Here is a 17,973-nt window from a genome sequence, read left to right as displayed (position 1 = left end):
GGGTATGAGGAATAATGTCTTTAAAAGAGCAGTCAGGTGCTGGCACAGGTTGTGGGGGGGGTCACCGTCCCTCCACGTGTTCCAGACCCATGGGGTTGTGGAGCTGACAGATGTGGTCAGTGTGCACGGAGGGGTGGGTGGGGGATCCTGGAGGTCTTTCAGAACAGGAATGATTCCGTGACTCTAAGAGAGGTGAAGCGATGGGGCCGCACCTCAAGGGCGCCAGTAGGAGTGACAGAAGTGATGGCAGCACCGGGAACGTGGGGGCTGTGTTTGTGTCAGTCAGGTTCGAGCATTTTCCTACTGAGTCTGACGGGCGGCGCTCAGTGGGGTCCCCACACGGCGCCCCAGGAACGCGCCGCTGGAGGACCGTCCTCCCCTCACCGCCAGGCGGCGCCCTTCCCCCTCCCGCGGCCCCGCCCCCTCCCGAGGCCGTGCGGTGAGCGGCGGGAGCGCGCTGCCGTCCGCCCGCTCCTTTTTCCTGTCCGCCGCAGTTCCCATCTCCCCCGCCCCGGATCCGGCTCCTCCCCGCCGTGCTACGCTCCCGACTTCCCGCTGGCCGCCGCCGGGCCGCGCCCCGCCGCCTCTCACCTCACGCCGGGGCAGTTCCCGCGCGTCACGGCCCTCCCGCGGTCGCGTCCCGGCCGTGCGCGTGCGCTGAGGCGTCGTGCGTGCGCGCTCCCGTGCCGCTCCGCCCTTCGGCTGCGGGCGGTGCGATTCGGGGTTCCCTTTCGGGTTCCTGAGGCGATCGGGGCGCGGCTGCTGCGGGCACCCGGCTGGCGGGGTTTGCAGAGGCCTCCGAGCATGGCACGCAGCTCCGGCCTTGCGTTGGTTGGGCCCGCAGCACTGTGCCCGGTGCTCGCAGGTCGCTTCTGTTCGTTCACGCAGATTCCGAAGCGTTTAAATCCTATGCGTGGGAACTGGAGGGGAGAGCTGTGCTCTAACAGACAGGTGCAGCCTTTGGCTGTTGGTATCTGGGAGGTGAAGACTGCATGCGATACAAGTGGGGAATAAAGCAGAGATTCAATCTGAACGAGCACTCGGAAACGTGCACCAGCTGGAGCCTACAGCTCAGCAGTGAACATCGGCATTGCTCCTTGGAGGCTGGGAGAGGAGGAGGTCTGCTGCTGTAGGATGAGTTTGCTAGTGTACACTCTGAGCTGTTTAAGACTGAAAATATTGGAAACGATTTTTTTTTTTTCCCAGGCCCTAAATATGTGTGTAAAAAAAAATAATAGGTGAGAGAAGTAGAGTTTGGAATGTCGATGAAATATTTATTGCTATGCCAACAGGTTTTTCTAGTATCTGTGAATTAAAACACAAATCCAGGTAGTTAAGGGAAGGAATCAGCATGTGGGTGTATTCATAGCACTTCATTTCGCAGTGAATTGATGTGATTACTCCCAACCAGGTAAATGTTTCTTCTGCTGTGAAGTCTGGTTTCAGTCTGCAGTGGTTGGAGCTGTGGTTATTTAAGCTGCTGATGTTCAATCTGCTGTTCCCAGGAAGTGGTGAGGAGGAAGGTGATGTGTTTTTTGTAGGTAAAAAGGGTGTTTCTCTAAAGCCTGCAATATTTCTTCAGTAGGTTTCAGGGGTGACAATAATTTGGGATCTTCGCACGTAGGGATCTGGCAAAGGAAGAAAAAATATCATGAGGAATACTAAGCACCCCTATTCCTAGCGAGTTACACCAGTGCTCGTGTTTTGTTTTTCAAATCAGTAATTAGTGGAGTGACATCTCCTGGCTGAGCTGAACTAGAGGTAGCAATGACATCAAAAGCCTTCTGCTCTAACTGTATGAATGGTTTTCAGCTTAGGAGAGGCCAAAAGGTGTTACCACCTGGTGGCTGTTCAATGGCTTGCATGAAATGGCACTTGAAGGCCCCAGTTTAAATTCCTCACCTCCCACTGTGACACGTTTCTCACAGCAGGTTACGCTCCAGGAAGGTCGAAGTGGGTACTTCGTAATTAATAATGTGCTCATGTTCTGCCCTTTCCTACTCAGAAGTTTTAACAAATGAAGTAATTTTCATTTTCCCCTCATTATTTACTGATAATTCCTGCAAGTTAAGTGTTCTCAAGCTCTGTATATACAGTATCTGGAGAGTTTCTTGTGTGCCAGCAGGGCTAAGCTTTCCAGCCTCAGCAGGAGGCAGCTGGTGGGGAAGGTGGCAGACATAGTGGGAGTATAGCAGTTGTACTTCAGCAGTTTGCTTAATGGGGTAGGAAGCATAAGATTAAATCATTTCTTCATGAAAAGGCACCTTAATAGTTCATTTCCAGGACTGCAGGGATATTTAGTTAATTTTTGAAGTGGAAGGAAGTCTTCAAACACAGTAACTGTTGCCCTGATGCCCCTGAACTGAGCTGACTGCGAAGGGCAAGCTGGCCCTGTGCATCCTCCCAGTGCTGGTGGGACCAGCTTCCCTCTGTCCTCATCAGTGGCCGCAGCAGGACAGTGAGCCCACCCAGCTTCCCTGGGGCACGGATTTGCCTGTCTCCTTACTCCCTGGCAGCTCATTTTCACCTGGAAACTTGCTTGCACTGGTGCCTGCTACCCCTTGCTCAAAATTTGGTTGGCATTGGCTGGTAATACCTTTGGAAGGGAGTCTGAGAGTCAGGCATAACATAGCACTGACTTCTTTGTGTCCTCAAGTAGTTGGGCTGAAAGTGTTGCTGACTGGTGATCTGCTGGGATGGAGGCTGCAGACATGCCTTTGCTTCTGCTCCGTCTGCTGCAGATCCAGCCACGGCCCGAGCACTTAGGAAAGAAGCAGAACCAGTTAGAGTTTAGCAGGAGATGGGGGGGAATACCAATTGCTCAGTGCTAGGAAAAAACGGTCTCGCAAGTGTGCTGAAATAGTTCATCCTACAGCCTAGAAAGCTGGGGAGGGTAACTTTCCCAGAGTCTTACCTATGCTCCTGTACCCCCTAATCTGTCCTTCCTGTGTTATCAGAGGACCTCTGGCTCCTGCCCAGCAGCACAGGGTTATTCTGGGCTGCCTTCTTCAGGCTTACCTCACAAAGTCATAGTTTGGGGAGTAGCTGATTACAACCAAAATACATGCGAGCCATAAGCAGCAGCTGCTAGTGTGCTACTCTGCTCTGCTGGGAAGGAGGAGCAAGGTTTCCTCTAGGAGGAGCACTGTCCCAGCACATGGAGGGGTTTGTGGGATTGGCACAGCGTAGCACAGTGCTTTCAGGACACCTGCACGTGTATTTTTCTTTCCCCACTGTGCTGAGCAGACGGGTTCTGTCCGTACCCGTAAAGACAGTGCTCCCCTCCTCAGAACTCAGTAGCAGTATTTCAGCTTGCCTGTTGCATTGACACAACTGGTCAGCATGTGGGGCTGGGGGGGAAGCTATCGTGTTCAAAAACTTACCAAGTGGTTTCTTTCATGTATGAAGATCATGACACAGAAGTATATAATGAGAGTTAACAGGTTGCAAGCGATGAGCACTTTTATGGAGATTCTTTTATTTTGGATCAAAGTCAGCAAGTCTCTGCCATTTGTGGATGGAATTCTCTCTAAAATGAGATAACAAAAGGATATTTTAAGTATGTTTGCAAGTCTTTGAGAGTTCAAGGTCTTCATTTTGGTTAGGCTGGGCTGAGTAAAGTGGGTTGGGCAGAGCAACAGCGCAGGGTCTCCTGTCGGCTATCAGCAAATCTCTCTGGAATCTCAGAATTGTTTTACTTTAAAATATTGCAGATGTCTTTCAGTTGCTGAGTGGTCCCCAGGAGCAGTCAGTACATAGGCACTGAGCAGCACTGTGGAACGGCCCACTGAAGGCAGTGAGGATTTCAAGGGATGCAAGGAGCCCTTACTTGAACATGGGTAACTTGTGGTGAAAGTCAGTGCTTAAACACTGCTTTCTTCTTACAGCTGTGGGTTCACAAGGGACCCGGGGCAGTATATTTATTAGGGTCTGTGTAGTTATTCAGATAAATCACTGCCTGGGAGAGCTTGGGCCACGATGTGTGTGTGAAAGGCATTACCCTCTCCCGTCCTGATGCTGCTGTGCTGCTTTTTGGCTCAGCAGGGAGAGCTGGCACCTACCTTGGGAAGGCTGCTTCTCCTGGTGCATGTGCGGGGTAGTAGATGAACCATTGGTAAAAACTTTCTGCTGGAGCGGTGTTGTCGGTGTGGTGTGATTCAAAATCACTGCCAGAAACACTGGAAACGACAAATTGTAAAGCTAGACATTTGTTGCTGTTTGAAATGAAGGACCTGAAGCAGTTTCTAGAATAACCTGCATGCTGAAGCAGTGACAAGAAGTGATGGAGCACCTGGCAGGTAGCAGTACAGTACCAGAGACACGTAGCTTTCTTGCTGGTATGCCATTTCCCAGTGTGCAGGATTTTCCTTAGGTATTAAGATTGGAAACTATATCTGCCCAAATCTCCTGTCTCTCCCCAAAGAAGGGAAAACAGCAGTGTGGAATTGTTCCAAAAGTTGAATCTTACAGTACTGTCAACTCTGCACCATTACTCTCTCCTTAATTTTTTTTTGCTTTTAGTGAGAAGGAGCAAATAATTTTTTAAATAACCACTAACTGTATGAAAATGAAGACTGCTATCCTTTCATATACTTAAACAGACATTTGCTATGCTGAACTTTTTACCTTTACTTCTAAAAATAAATCTTTGATGAAAATGCCTCCTCATGGATGTCCGTAAGACACAGGGGTGGTGGGGAGCGGGCCCCCCAGCTGTGCTGTGGATGACTTGCAGGCTCTCCACGGTGCATTCCTTTGCTGTCCGCTCTGTCAGATCTCCACGTGTCTTCTCCAGGTGCAGCAGATTTACCTGCATGGAGCTTTCTTGTTTTTTATTTGCCGTAAAGCATTCCAGAATTGTGACTTTATGGTTTCTGCTTAACTTCCCTCTGGTTTCAGCTATCCCAGGGGCTGGAAAAGGGTAAGAGCTAAATGTTAGTAAAGGTTTCTCTTAGATCCGGCGTAGTTCCTCCTGCAAAAGGCCCAAGCCAGCAGTTAGCTGTGAGGGATGTGCTGCTGTAGGGGAACTGCAGAGACAGCTTGGTGTTCGTGTTACAACCAGGAGAATTCAAGCAGGTTCTCTGTGCGTGTTCCCTTTGTTATTTTGTGTGTGTTGGACCACTCAGTGCTCAAGCATTGTAATCTGGTATGCTCCCAAGGACAGCATTGGCACCTGCAAACCTTACAGCAGCCTAACCTGCTGTGGGCAGCTCCCTGAACAGCAGCCAGAGGCCAACCTCCTGTTTGGGGTCCTTGTTGCTTTGGGGTCCCATTGAGGCCCAAGGCACTTGGGTGCCAGGAGCTGGGTGCAGATGCCCTGCTGTGATGGGGCAGGGGCAGCTCTGTGCAGGTCAGCTTGGCAGTAAGTCCTGCAGAACTGCTTTCTTTGCTGCAAGAGTTGGCTGAAAAGTTTAGATGTTTGCAGGCAAGCAACACCAACCCATCTAAGGTTATTGCAACTGCCTCGTTGGTTTCTAGAGATACAGAGCTACAATTCTGCATGACCTTTGTAATCCTTTGTGGCTAGGTGGCTGAGGAAGAGCTGAGACAACAGGGAGGGTTGGCCGTACCACTGAGAGCCGTGGCAGCTCTCCTCCTCGTGGGCTCTCACCTTTCAGGAAGACATCCACGCTCGGCACGCGGCCAGCTGCCCAGGTGCTTCCCACGTGGCATCGGTAGTCCCTGAAGTCTGTGGGGAGTAGAGTGAGGGATGAGTGCCTTCCAGCTGCGATGCAGTTAGGTCAGTGCTACTCTCTTTTTGGTAACTAATTTTAAATGTCAGCGTTCTGCTGACAGCAGAAGTGCTAGAATTTGGGGTGAGGGCCTATGCCTTAGAGACTTAGTTGAGCGTAGGGATTTAGTTCAGCAAACGGTAAAGAGACAAAATACGTAACATTGGTCATGAGTATTTTTATGAATTTCCTACAAAATCCACACTCAGAACTTGTGGCTATGTGAGCAGCTTACCTTCTCTGATGAGAGTCCGGTGCACTATCACCAAGCTAAGTATCAGTAGTGTGACCATAATTGCTCCTGCTCTTCAAAGTCTTGAGGCCGTCTTTATCTTTACTGCTTCCTTTGAGCCGTTGTACAGGTGTCTAAGCTGATACCGTGCTGATTAGCAGAGCTCCTGGAACAGCTCTGTAATCATATATTCCTGCTGAGAACTCTGTACCTTTACAGTGGTTGACTAAGGCAAGGCTTAATGTGAACGTCTCGGTTTACCAATTTCTGGTTTTGATCCAGTCCAGTGAAATGTGAACTTTGGTTAAGAAAGAGACTGAAGAAGGCCTTCTCTGTCAGTCACACTGCCCTTCAATGGGTTCATTGCAGCTGAAGTGTGGTCCTGAGCACAGATCTCAGTGCTGCACACTGAGATGGGCAAAGCAGGAGTGGAGCTGGGAGAGGGCCCCGGTTCCGGGGCTGCCATGGAGACACTGGTTGCTATGGAGCTCAGTTGTTCTGGAAGCATCCCACCCCTGGCGTGCCAACAGAACCCTCACCTCCACACAGCCCGTGCCCTTTGTGGTGTTGGGTGTTGATGCTGAGGGCTGCTTAAGGAAGGGTGGGAATCTGTGCTTGCATGCAAGCCCTCGGGAATGAACCCGTTCAAATCCTGGGGCCGAAATGGGTGGAGAATCCTGGCTAGAGTGCAGCTGTAACCAAAGGGTCCTGATGAGACTGCTTTAGTTGCTGGGTGGATTGGTTTTGGACAATTGGCATTTTCTGCAATAGTCAAAAAGTGGCAATGGAAATCATTTTTTACTCCAAGGTCTCTGTCTTTTAAGTACTGAATAACACAGGTTTATGTCCCCCTCACAAGAGGGAAGATAGACTGTTTGTGTTGAATCTGAACTAACCCCTGGCATTTCATAGGACTGACACCTTAGAGACTTGAGAAAACTTGCATATTTTTCAGAGGTGCTGTGTTGTTCATAAGTGACATCCAGTTACCTTAAGCTGAATTTTTACACCAATCATAAAGAATGACTATGTAATAAATAAGTATGCCATTCACCACTGTCCAGTGAAAAAAAAAAGTGAATCTTCCTGAGAGGTGTAACTCTCCCACCCAGAGCATGGTATAAAGAATATGTTGTCGCAAATCAACACTTAATCAACAGTTGAATTAATCTTTTATTTCAGAAATAGTATATTCATGGAAATAAAAGTGTTCACTCACACTTCCCTGCTTGTGAAATGTAGTGCGTCGATGTCGAAGGGAGATGTGTCAGGATCCTTTGCAGAGGAGGATTTCATCATCTTGTCAACGAGCATGTTCTCACTTGGCTCATCTGAGCGTGTGTCTGTAGTATCTGTGGTGTATGTTAGGAGGTTTTTTTTTAAGATTTGGATAATTCACTTCTGAATCCCCTTTTAAAGCTACATTTCCCTACTTTTCAAGTTTTATGCAACATTCTCAAGATAGAAATCGCTTGGAACCCAATGTTTGTCAGCCTTGTAAACAAAAACTAAAAATACTGAAAAGAGAAATGGATTTTAAATAATTCCCTCCAACTGAACGTTCATTTTTAGCGTGGCTGCCTGATACTGTTGCTGAGTGTTCCCATCCCAGCATAGCACTTGGTTTCACTTTGTGATTCTTTCTCTTCCTGGGCTGTGGTGCTGGCACAGGCCTAACTCTGCAGATTTGCAACACATCTTAGGACACTTCCTGAAACAGTGAGAGAACGTGGAGCCAACAGCAGCACTTGTTGTGGACTGAGCTAGTGCTGACAGCTCACCCACCAGCTAGAGGCAGGGTTATGGTTATCCTTGAGAACACGCAGCTGCTGTTGAGAGGGCTTGCATTTCATGTCTGATGTTCAAAATCTTCTGCAAATAGCCAAAACGTGTTTTTGCTTTAAAAATCAAATCTGACCTTCCTCTCTGCTCCTTGCCTGCCAGGATGTGAGCTGTGCCAGGGTGCATGGCGTCACCAACCCCCTCACCTGGAATGATCCCTCCAGTGTTTGCAGTGGTGATGTTATCAGAGCCTGGAGAAGAGCCGTGGAGCCCTGGCTTGGCCTTGTGGAAGGTAGGAATGGTTTCCCTATGTTTTTTGGGGAAAATTATTTACTTGCATTATTAAGGCTGTGCTTGCTTATTGAAAAACTGAGGAGGAGGGGTTCCGTGTGTAAACAGTGCATGCATTTGTAAGCCATGCAGAGTACATAGTGTGCTGTGTCCCATGTCTGAACATAATGGGAAGAGGATGTGCACTTCAGCAACGCCCCCTGCCCCCCAAGAAGCAGGTCACAATTCCCAGTCATTGGAAAGTGAAATCTGTGGAACAGTGTTCACATTATTGCTTGAGCATGCTTTAACCATTCTTTTCAATCTGAAATTATGGGAAACTTAGAACCCATTTCTGCTTCTCTAGAAGTCCCAGAAATTTCCCTGAATGGCCTAAATGCATGCTGGGATTCAGCAATAGCAAATAGCTTTTGCTGGGTGCTCCTTACCTTGCAGCGTATTACCCCAAATCAGTTACTGTAATTCCTCCCAAACTGCATTTCCTTGCAAAATGTCTTCCACCAATACTTGATCAGAGTGAGGAGTGATACTGTTGCTGGCCTCAGTGGGACAGAACAGCTGTGAGGCATAGGAAGTTCAAAACTTATTTCCTTGTGTAGAATTCATGTAATTGAATATTTGGGGACATGCTGCATGCCTGTGAGCAGGCTGCCAGCCCCTGAGGGGATGCTGGCAGCTGTCCTGGGGGATGTGTGGGGGATCTGTCTGTGGGAAAGGCCCACGTGTGGCTCTGTCATGAGCTGCTGCCGTGGGCCCAAAGCCTTACAGGGCAGCAGCTGTGGGCTTTTACTCCTGTCAAATCCCACACTTTCCAAACCTCAGCTTTATTTTTACAATTGATCTATTTCTTGCTATTTTCTGGCCTTCTTTTCTCTCTTTGCCGTTGACCTAGAGTTGCTACAGGATTTAACGACATGTAGCAATCACTCCTCCGACGTGTTTGCATAGCATTAAGGAGCTGAGGGATGGCCTGTGCAGGGCAGAGCAGCGTGCAGGTTATGGCATGACTGTGCCCAGGGAGTCGGGATGAGCCAAGCAGCTGTGATAACCCTCGGTTCATTGAGACTGCGTGTAGCTGCTGTGAGTGCTGCGGGCTCAGCTCCCCCACGGGCTGCCCCACGCACCCACGGTGAGCTTAGAGCCACACGCCTCGGGGCCATCGCTGCCCTGCAGGAAATCTCCGGCTGCACAGAGGATCCTCACGTAGCAGCCACGTCTCCGAGGCTGCACAGAGACCACGGGACCTCAGCAATTAGAGGTGCAGCGCTCATTAGTGCCAAATTGCAGCTCCTCCCCCTCCGTAGCGCAGGGCAGAGCAGCTGGAGGGCACTCCGCACAGCGCGCTGCTGGGGCCGAGAGGCGCGCGGGGAGGGCTCCGGCGGTGCCCCCACCGCCCGATGGGCCCGGCCACCCACCCGTGTCCGTGTGGTGGATGGGACCGTGCCCCGCAGCACACGCGTGACGACGGAACTGCGCTGCACTCAGGGCGCCCCTCGGCCACGTGGGCCGCGCCGACGCACCGCGGCACGGGGACCCCGGCCCGCACCGCCCCCCCCGCTCCGCCGGTAGCCAATGGGCACGCCGCGCCGCGCCGCTCAGGCCATCGGCATCTCCTCATTGGCCACGCCCCGCGGGCGCCGCCCGATTGGTCACGCCCCCCGTTGCGCGCCCGGCGCCAGCCAATGGGAATGGCGGACGGCCGGGCGGCGGGAGGGGTGGGGTTAGAGGTGGTTGACCCGAGGTAACCTCTCGCATCACACCACCGAGGCGGCGGGGGGCGGGGCCGGGCCGGGCGCGGGGGGGCGGGGCCGAGGCCGGGGGCGGGGCCGGGGATGGGGGGGCAGCGCCGCGCCCCCAGCACCGCCGCTGACCTGCACCAGGCCGGGGGCCCGCGGCGCCTCCACTGCGCCCGGCACCCTGAGGTGAGCGCCGGGCCGGGCCGGGCCGGGCCAGGCGGGGTAGGCGGTGGGGCTCGAGCCGCGGGCAGCGCGTGGGGCCGGGCCCACCGGCATCGCGCGGCCCGTTGGGGGGAGCGGAAGGCTCCGCGAGCGTCCCGCGTGGGCGCGGCTCTCGGGGCTCGGATCGCTCCCTCGGACCCCCCCTGGGCCTCCGCGGCGCGGGGATGCGGGCGGCGCGCTGCCTCGTGCGCGGGGATGGGCGCGGCGTGGCCGAGCTCCGGGAGCCGGCGCGGCGTGGGACGGCGGTGCCTCCCGTATCCCGGCGGTGTGTGAGCTGCGCGGGGCTGCAGGGCCGGGCCGGGCCTTGGGGAAGAAGCGCCGTGCCGCGTTGTTGCGTTCTTCTCTTTCTGTGCCGCCTTTTACACCTTGTGAGGGTTCTCGGGTGCCGCGTACCGCGTTGGTAGTTGGCTCGAAGTGGAACTGTGGTCCATCCCGGGTCAGCGGGTGCCCGGCTGCGCTGGTGCTCTCCGGCAGTGGGAGTTGGGCGCAGCCCCGAGTGACTTAGCAAAGTGAGGCTGGTGTGAATGCAGGCTCTGCTTCTTGCTTTTATGTTTCCTTGGTGGAAAGGATTGATACACGTTTTACCTGGGGAGACCTGGAAGCTCGTACCCCTAATGGATGTTGAGCTGTCTGTGCGTTTCAGGTAGATGTTGTGAGCCTTAAAATTCAACAGGAACTTCCACCTGTGGATGCATGCAGGAGTTTGTCTTTCAATGCAGAAAAAGCAAACGGGTTTCACCGAGCATTGATGGTCAGTGAGTGGGGCAGTGCGGGTTGGGGCACAGCACACGTGGAGCAGCCACACTGCAGGGAGAGTGGCTCAGGAGGTTGGGTGGGCGCAGCATCATCTCCGCCTGCTGCAGTTCAGAGTGTAAATCCTCCTTCAGAGTGGTTGGAAAAACATTCAGAGCTAAGTTTCTGTCTGATGTTAAGTAAGCTTCGTGCCTGGGTATAGTTTACAAGAATGTAAAGCCATCTTAAAGGAATAGTTGTCATGAAAACGTCTAAGATCTAATGTTTTTGTGTGTGTGTTTATTTGGCAAGCCAGATCTGTTTCTTGATGGCTGTAGAGTTGTGGAGAAATGAATTGGGTTTTGTTCTCCCTCAGGCAAAAACAAGTTCGTCTGTAAATTTGGATGGTGGAGTTTTCATTGCTTGTAGCATAAGGCATACAAAGAGCATGATTTGGGTATTAAATACCTTAATGTCTGCAGAGCTGGGGAGTTAGGAGCATGTTATGTAGCTCTGGCTCCTGATGGGAGCTGGTTCCTTTGGGAGGGAGGAGTGTGGCTCAGATTCTGCAAGATAAAACTGATTTAACCCATGTTTGTGTAATGGAGCAGGCTCACGGTGCATGACATTACATGTCCTTAAGTCCCCACGGAGTGGAGTTCTCAGGATGCATCCCAGTGAAGCAGACACAGTGCTTTCAGTGTACGTGTGCAGGTTAGCCCCTGTGACGGCTGGTGGTACCCGCAGAAATAAGCACGGGGCATGCAAATAGCTGAGGGGCCACAGATGCACCAGTGAGCCCACTCGAGTGGGGCTCCACGGGCAGCTGGCTGCTGCAGGCTGAGCTGTGCACACGATGTGAAGCTTGGCTTGTTGGAGAGCAGTGCTGGGAAGCCCGAGCGTGGCCGTGGGTCGGTGCTTCTCGTGGGGTGTTTGCCCGGAGTGCTTCCCCTGTGTTGCTCCGCTTCCTTCTTTGCTTAGGGGAAAAAAAATTAAAGCCTTGAAATGCAGTTTTTAAAGTGTAAATTCTTTAAAAAAAGCCCTTCCTTCGTTAGCAAGGGTTGGTGTTGGTTTGGCTGCATCCCAGATCCAGTGCTGATTGGTTTTGCCAACAGTAAATCTGTCTGGATGAAATTCTCTGGGAACTATCTGATGGAAGAGTAAATGTACGCGTAGTACTGTCTTCGTGTACAAAGCCAACGTGATCAAACTTTTCTGTCTGAGCAGGGGGAGTGAGCCCTGCTGAGCAGCCCAGCTAATGGAGCCTCGTGCAGTTTAGTTTCTGCATTGACAGGTGGGCACGCAGGCCTCGCAGCCACGCGTCCTGTAGTTTTCCCTTGCAAAGAGGCAGCAAGATTGACCTTCTAACATCTACACTGGGTGGGCGAATGTGGCTTTCTGGTCATAAAATGGTTAAGGACATCTCCTTGTAAAACGAACTGCCCCTGGCCCGGGTGAAACTGGAGTTTGTGGGAGGAGTGATGTCAACACAGAGTTGGATCTGAATAATTCAGGCGGTACGGTCACGGTAAAATTGCGTAAGCCAGTTGCATCTGTTTTTAATTCTCAGTTACTGATGGGAAGAAAGAAATGGTGCTCAAGGATTGCAGTGTCTATAAACTCCTTGTCTGTGTTCTAATTAGAGCTTAGGTCGTGTCCTGTTAGTGTTATAACACGGTCTGGTTTTGCTTGTGTACCGGATGTAAGCTGTCATGTTCCCATCAAACTGCTCGTGGTGCATCCCTGTGCTTGCCCCACGGCACAGCCCATGTTGGCAGGGCTGACACGGCTCTCCTTCCTTTGGGATGTGAGCATGGTGTTGAGGGCACCAAGCCCACCTTTTCTGCACGGTAATATGCTCATAGAGGAGCTGAGGCCCTGAGATGCCTGCTCCACGCCTTGTCCATGTCTGTAGTGCTCCATGCAGTTTCTTTTACAGGTAACTATTGGTTTTATGGTATCTCAGCTGTGTTTTCAAGCTGTTTATTCATGAGGGTTCTAATTATCATTCGGATTTGCTCTTGACCATCAAATTCAGCTGAAAGTGGCCAGCAGATAGAGAAGTTCAGAGGTGGCAGAGTGAGAAAGTTTGCCCTATGCTGGTAGCACTAGCACCAAGTATCATTTCCTATAAAAACTGCAAAACTGCACTTGGGTGTTGGGGTCTTCCTGTCTTCCTACCTAGGAGCATCACAGATTTAGCTCCTGATTTACTCATTGACCCAGAGTGTTTGGGTCTTCCTATTCTTTTTTCTTTTACAATAGTTCTCTTTACTGTATTTTGCAGAATATTTTTATAGCAATAATAATTACCTGTGAATTCTTTTATTTTCCAGTTCATTTTGGAAGTGGATAACTACTCAGATTGCAAGAATAACGAGAGGTTAGTGCATAAACATTCCTGGTTTTATGACTATTTGATTTCCATTTGTGTGTAGATACATCAAAGCTGGGCAGAGCAGGATGTGTCAGACAGTAATTCACCATCCCACCCATCTTGGGCTGTGCTGTGAGATACCCCTTTGTTCTCCATCTCTCATGTTCTTTCTTTCCCGCTTGCTAACCTCACAGGAAATTATACTGGTCTGTTGGTGGCAGTTGTGACACTTTTATAGAATCAGATCAAGTGGTCTGGAAAGCATCAGAGCTGGTGGGGAGTATGCAGTGTGAGCACATTGCTGGAGCAGAGGTGGGAGGAGGAAAGCATGAATGGAGTGAGCACTCTCCCTGTGACAGTGGTGCCTTAGAGCTGTTAAAGTCCTGGTGGTAACTTCTCAGATGTGAATGAGCTCAAAGATTGAAGTCTTCATAAACGTGGTCTTGTCAGGGTAGGAGTAAAGCAGTTCTGCATTGCTGTCAGAGTGCTGTCTGCTGTGTCTGCTCCCCAGCTTTCAGAAGGTAGCTCAGGTTCCTAAAAGAATCCTAACTAACATGGGTTTTTTGGAAAAAAAGTAAGAAGGAATGCCTTACCTTTTCCTCTTCTAAGTACCTTCTGCAGATTTGTCTAAACAAGCAGGTTTTGTAGCTGCTTTCAATTCATAGTCCTTGTGCAAACAGAGAAGTCAATGGTTGTAAGAGAAGTAAATGTTCCTTGGACTCCTGTCTGGGTTCAGCTATTGTGTTCTGGTATTGTACCATTGCATTTCCAATTGGAAGCAAACCTTGCTGTGCCTTCTTTGTTTTGCAGTAGGAGATATCAACCTTGGGTTTTGTTTTTATTCTTTCTTTTGCCCCTTAAAGTGCTGAGAGCCCAGTTTGGAGGAGCCATGGAGGAATCTTCCCAACCTGCTAAACCCCTGGAGATGAACCCTCACTCTCGCTTTATTATCGGTTCTGTGTCAGAGGATAACTCAGAAGATGAGACAAGCTCCTTGGTGAAACTTGACCTGCTAGAGGAGAAAGAGAGGTCTCTGTCCCCTGTTTCTGTCTGCTCAGATTCCCTTTCAGACCTGGGACTTCCTAGTGCTCAAGATGGCCTGGCAAACCATATGAGGTATGGATAAACATCTCAGCTTCTGTCTCTTACCCTCTCAATTCCCAAGAAAGTCCAAAGCTGCTCCTTGCAGCTGCATGCTAATTAATCTCACCTTTGTATCTGGGTTCTGGATTTGGCCTCAAAAGTTTTTGCTGTGTTTTTTGGATGGTTTTGTTTAGGAGAGAGAAGATTCTGATGAAAGAAATGATGGGTAACCTTTGAAGTTGGTAAACCAAGGCTTGATGCAGTAGCTACTGCTTGCAGCTCAGAGAGATGTTGGCCTCAGTTGAGAGAAGGACTGTTCAGTTTGTCCTTTTTGTTGGTGGTACCCTTGTCACTTTATGGAGACAGCCTCTGAAAATGTTCAGGCTGTGGACTGGGGCCAAAGGCCAATAGTGGTCTGTAGCTGAGAGTTGTTCTGGTCATGCTGATGGATATGGTTTAGCCAGCTGGTGGTAATATAACCAGTATAAAACTTAGAGCTAATGTAAATGGGATCCCCTTCCCCTGGCTGTCAGTTGTAATAATTTGTCGGCACAAAGAAGGTAATTGTGAAGTGGGAAAAGCTCTAGTCTTGTAACTGAATATGTTTGAGGAAACTGTATGAAGACATAACCAGCAGCATGGAACAGATAACAGGGGAGCAAGAAAATCCAGCAGTGTCTGCATGCAACTTCGAGGACACTGCCTGGCACGAGAGAGCTGTAATGCAATAGATGTGCAACCTTGAGCACCTCTGTTGTAACTTGCTTACTTTGGCATTCTGCTTTGAGGGTACTTGACTTTTAGTTAAATCGGAGGGAAGTGCCAATTCAAATAAATTAAAAAAAAAAAAAGAAGTTACAGCATGAGGCTGTTTTTCTAAGATAAGGTTAGATGAATTGAAATAGTTTTCCAGGATGGTAGTCTCTTTCATCAAAAGATTTCCAAATAATATTTGCAGATGGAGAAACTGAGACAAAGACAAGGCAAACAACTTGCCTGCCGTCACGGCCTGACAGTGAATTAGTGGAACACTGACATTCTTGCTTTCTTTTGATAATCACAAAGGTGCAACTCCTTCTGGAGTGTCAAATTCAGTGAGTTCTGTGCAGTACTGCTCAAACAAGTTGCAGATCTGAGGGAGCGAATCTTCTCAAGGAGGTGCCAAAAATCCTTCCATTTTCTGGCTAGCCCCACTGTACCACACAGGAGAGTTTGGTTAGCTAACCACAGAAGCAGCCTGTACTTGAGGTGAGTGACTGCTGCAGAGAAGTCCTTCTCAGGGAGCAATTATCTCTGAATTGGAGAACTGAGTCAGCTGTGAGTGCACATGGGTGATCCGTTACCTCTGCACACAGCGTGGCACCTGCTGCTCTGATGGCTGGAGAAAAGAGATTCCTTCTTGAAGCACTGGAGGCCTGGAGGAGCAGGGTTGCTTGTCAGATATATCGAGTTGTTTTTCCCTCTCGTGCTCCAGATCACTTTTAGGCATTTTGTTGCTTGGTGGAGGTTATCTGTGAGACTGTCTAGCCCATCCTGTAATACGGAGTGCTGATGTCTGTGCAGTGGCTGTCCCAGCGCTCACCCAGATCTCCCAAGCAGATTTTCACTCCTGGAAGGAGCACCCTGTTGGTATGAAAATGACTTTGTTGATTAGAAATGTTCTTCCTCGGTCATTAGTTCTCATGAGCTGTTGTTTTATAGCAAAGAAACTCAGTGAAGTGAAAAGCAGCATCACGTTGTTGCTTCGTGCAGCATGGGCGAGTGCTTCCCTGGGCTGCTCGTGTTTGCTCCATACCTGAGACCTCGCAGGTCTTTTGTCTGAGCTGGAAAGTGCTGCTGAGGTCGGGTTGTGGTTCCTGACCGGTAGGTCCTGGCCCAGCTGTGGGCAGGCTGTGTGCCAGCTCGTGTTTCTTCATCTGAGCATGAGGAGTGTGTGTGGCTGCACTGCTCCTTCTATCACCTTATTGATCTGGGTAAGTGTTCATGCTGTTGCTAAAGCTGGTCTTGCTGGGACAGGCTGTACAATGCAGGCTTCACACCACGAGGTATCTGTGCAGGGCCTTGATTGTGCTAGCTGACTGCTAGGGATGGGATTGAGAAAGCTGTGGTCTGATAATGAACTTCAAATCAGTGTCTGTTACACCAGTGTTGAACAAAGTGTGTGCTGGAAGAGTAGCTGTGCATGTAAATGTTCTGATTCTTTCTTGTGTTGCATTGTATTTAAAGAGCATCAGCGATAAAACTTGTGTGAATGTCTTCCTTGCTCGGTTAGTTATAGCACTGAACATTGGTAACAAGAATCCTCAAAGTCTTTAAGTAGCTGCATACAGCTTATGCCAACAAAACGTGCTCTTTGCTGCATGGTGCACCTCCAGGTGATAAAACTGCACGTGCTGTTTTTCCTTTGTCTTTTTGTTTCTGGGAGTAACTGTTGTGTTTGAGTTGAGCGCTCCCATGGATGCGGTGCTTCGTGCTGTGCAGGGGCTGCTGTGCTCCTGAGGGGTCAGTGGGAGATAAAGTAACTTCTCTGTGAGTGCCACGTGGAGGGTCCGTTGGGTCAGTTTGTTTAATAAATTGTTCTTGGCTGTTGCTGTGTTTAATTCCTCATTTTAAAGATAGCATCCAGTATCAAATTCTTGTTTAAAATAGAATAAATCCTGCATGCCTTCTGGTATTTGTCCATCAGGGCTCTGGTTTCATAAGCGATGAAGTGGGTATACAAAGTCACCTGGCAGTCCACTTATACCATCTGAAAGCCAGATTTTTAGAGGTAGCCCAGCTCTTAGCTCTGACAGCACTCCCACAGACCGTGGCCTTCGTGCCGAACCGTGTTTGGATTTCTTCCATGTTTCACTGGGTCTCCTCACCAAATGTTTGCTGGAACTTTTGCACGTGATCAGTTGCTGTTGGTTCAGCGGAAGGGGGCAGTGATACCACTGCATCTTTCTGCCAGTTGCTGAAGTAAGGCTGTGCATCTTTGGGGTACCCCTGCCAAGTCAAAGCACTTAGTTCCAGCCCTTTGTTCAGCACCAGTGTCACCGGGTGATGCTGAATCTCCAGGGCAGAGAGCAACTTGGATCTCTTGACTGTTGTAACTCTGTCTTTGAGACTGGACAGGGGGTCCTGACAGGTGTGGCAGCAATCCCAGGTGTGCCCTGCTGTGCTGCTGGTGTGGGGCAAAAGCTGTCAGTGCTGGATCGTATGCAGAACGCTCCCGCCCTGTAGTTCTTGTTACAAAAGCTGTATTCTTACTTCCCTGCAGAGGAGATCTGTCGAAAACTTTGTGAAAGGACTTTGGCTCTGCTCTCAGCTGCATTGTCTTCTACTGCTTTCATCTCAGTGGCAGGACTTCATCTGGAGAGCGTTAGGCTGTTACTCCAGGAGCACAGAGAATTTTGTACTTCACAGGGATGTAAAAGTAAAGGTATTTGGGGCTTTTAGGAACTGGAGTATGGATTTTGATTGAAAGGTGTTTGTTTACTTGGGTCTGCTAGGAACTGGGGGATGAAGAAATGGACTCTGAGAGAGAAATGTGAAGGAGAGGGAGGGGGCTTGTGGCCATGTTCCTCTGTAGTCTTATACTGCTTTGGAAGCAGAGTTCCAGTGTTAGGCTGCATACCTGCCTCGATGGCTGTTAAAAGCTGCATTGCTATGAATGTCAAGTTATCTCACCAGGAGGAGGGCAGTTGTGTTTTGTGCTGAATCCTTTGTTTATTTGCTGTAATTCCTGGGCCCAGCATTGCATCAGGGCTGTGGAGGGACGCTTGGTTTAGGTTCTTGTGTTGA

General features: G+C 50.0%; 1 protein-coding gene across 1 annotated transcript in view; it reads left to right on the top strand.

The window, feature by feature from the left end:
- The first annotated feature begins 9,942 nt into the window (after positions 1-9,942).
- ACACA (acetyl-CoA carboxylase alpha) overlaps positions 9,943-17,973 on the top strand; it is a 96,900-nt gene continuing 88,869 nt past the window's right edge. Inside the window, exons 1-3 of the mRNA XM_065732089.1 lie at positions 9,943-9,959; positions 13,064-13,110; positions 13,968-14,220. Coding sequence (XP_065588161.1) covers positions 13,994-14,220 — 227 coding nt within the window. The 5' untranslated portion in view covers positions 9,943-9,959; positions 13,064-13,110; positions 13,968-13,993. The remainder of the gene's footprint in view (positions 9,960-13,063; positions 13,111-13,967; positions 14,221-17,973) is intronic.

The sequence above is a fragment of the Cyrtonyx montezumae genome, unplaced genomic scaffold (assembly GCF_038088225.1).
Source record: "Cyrtonyx montezumae isolate F1298 unplaced genomic scaffold, pur_monq_1.0 scaffold_15, whole genome shotgun sequence".
In the NCBI taxonomy this organism is placed as follows: Eukaryota; Metazoa; Chordata; class Aves; order Galliformes; family Odontophoridae; genus Cyrtonyx; species Cyrtonyx montezumae.
Note: the sequence above shows the minus strand (reverse complement) of the source record. Positions and strands in the feature narration are given on the sequence as shown.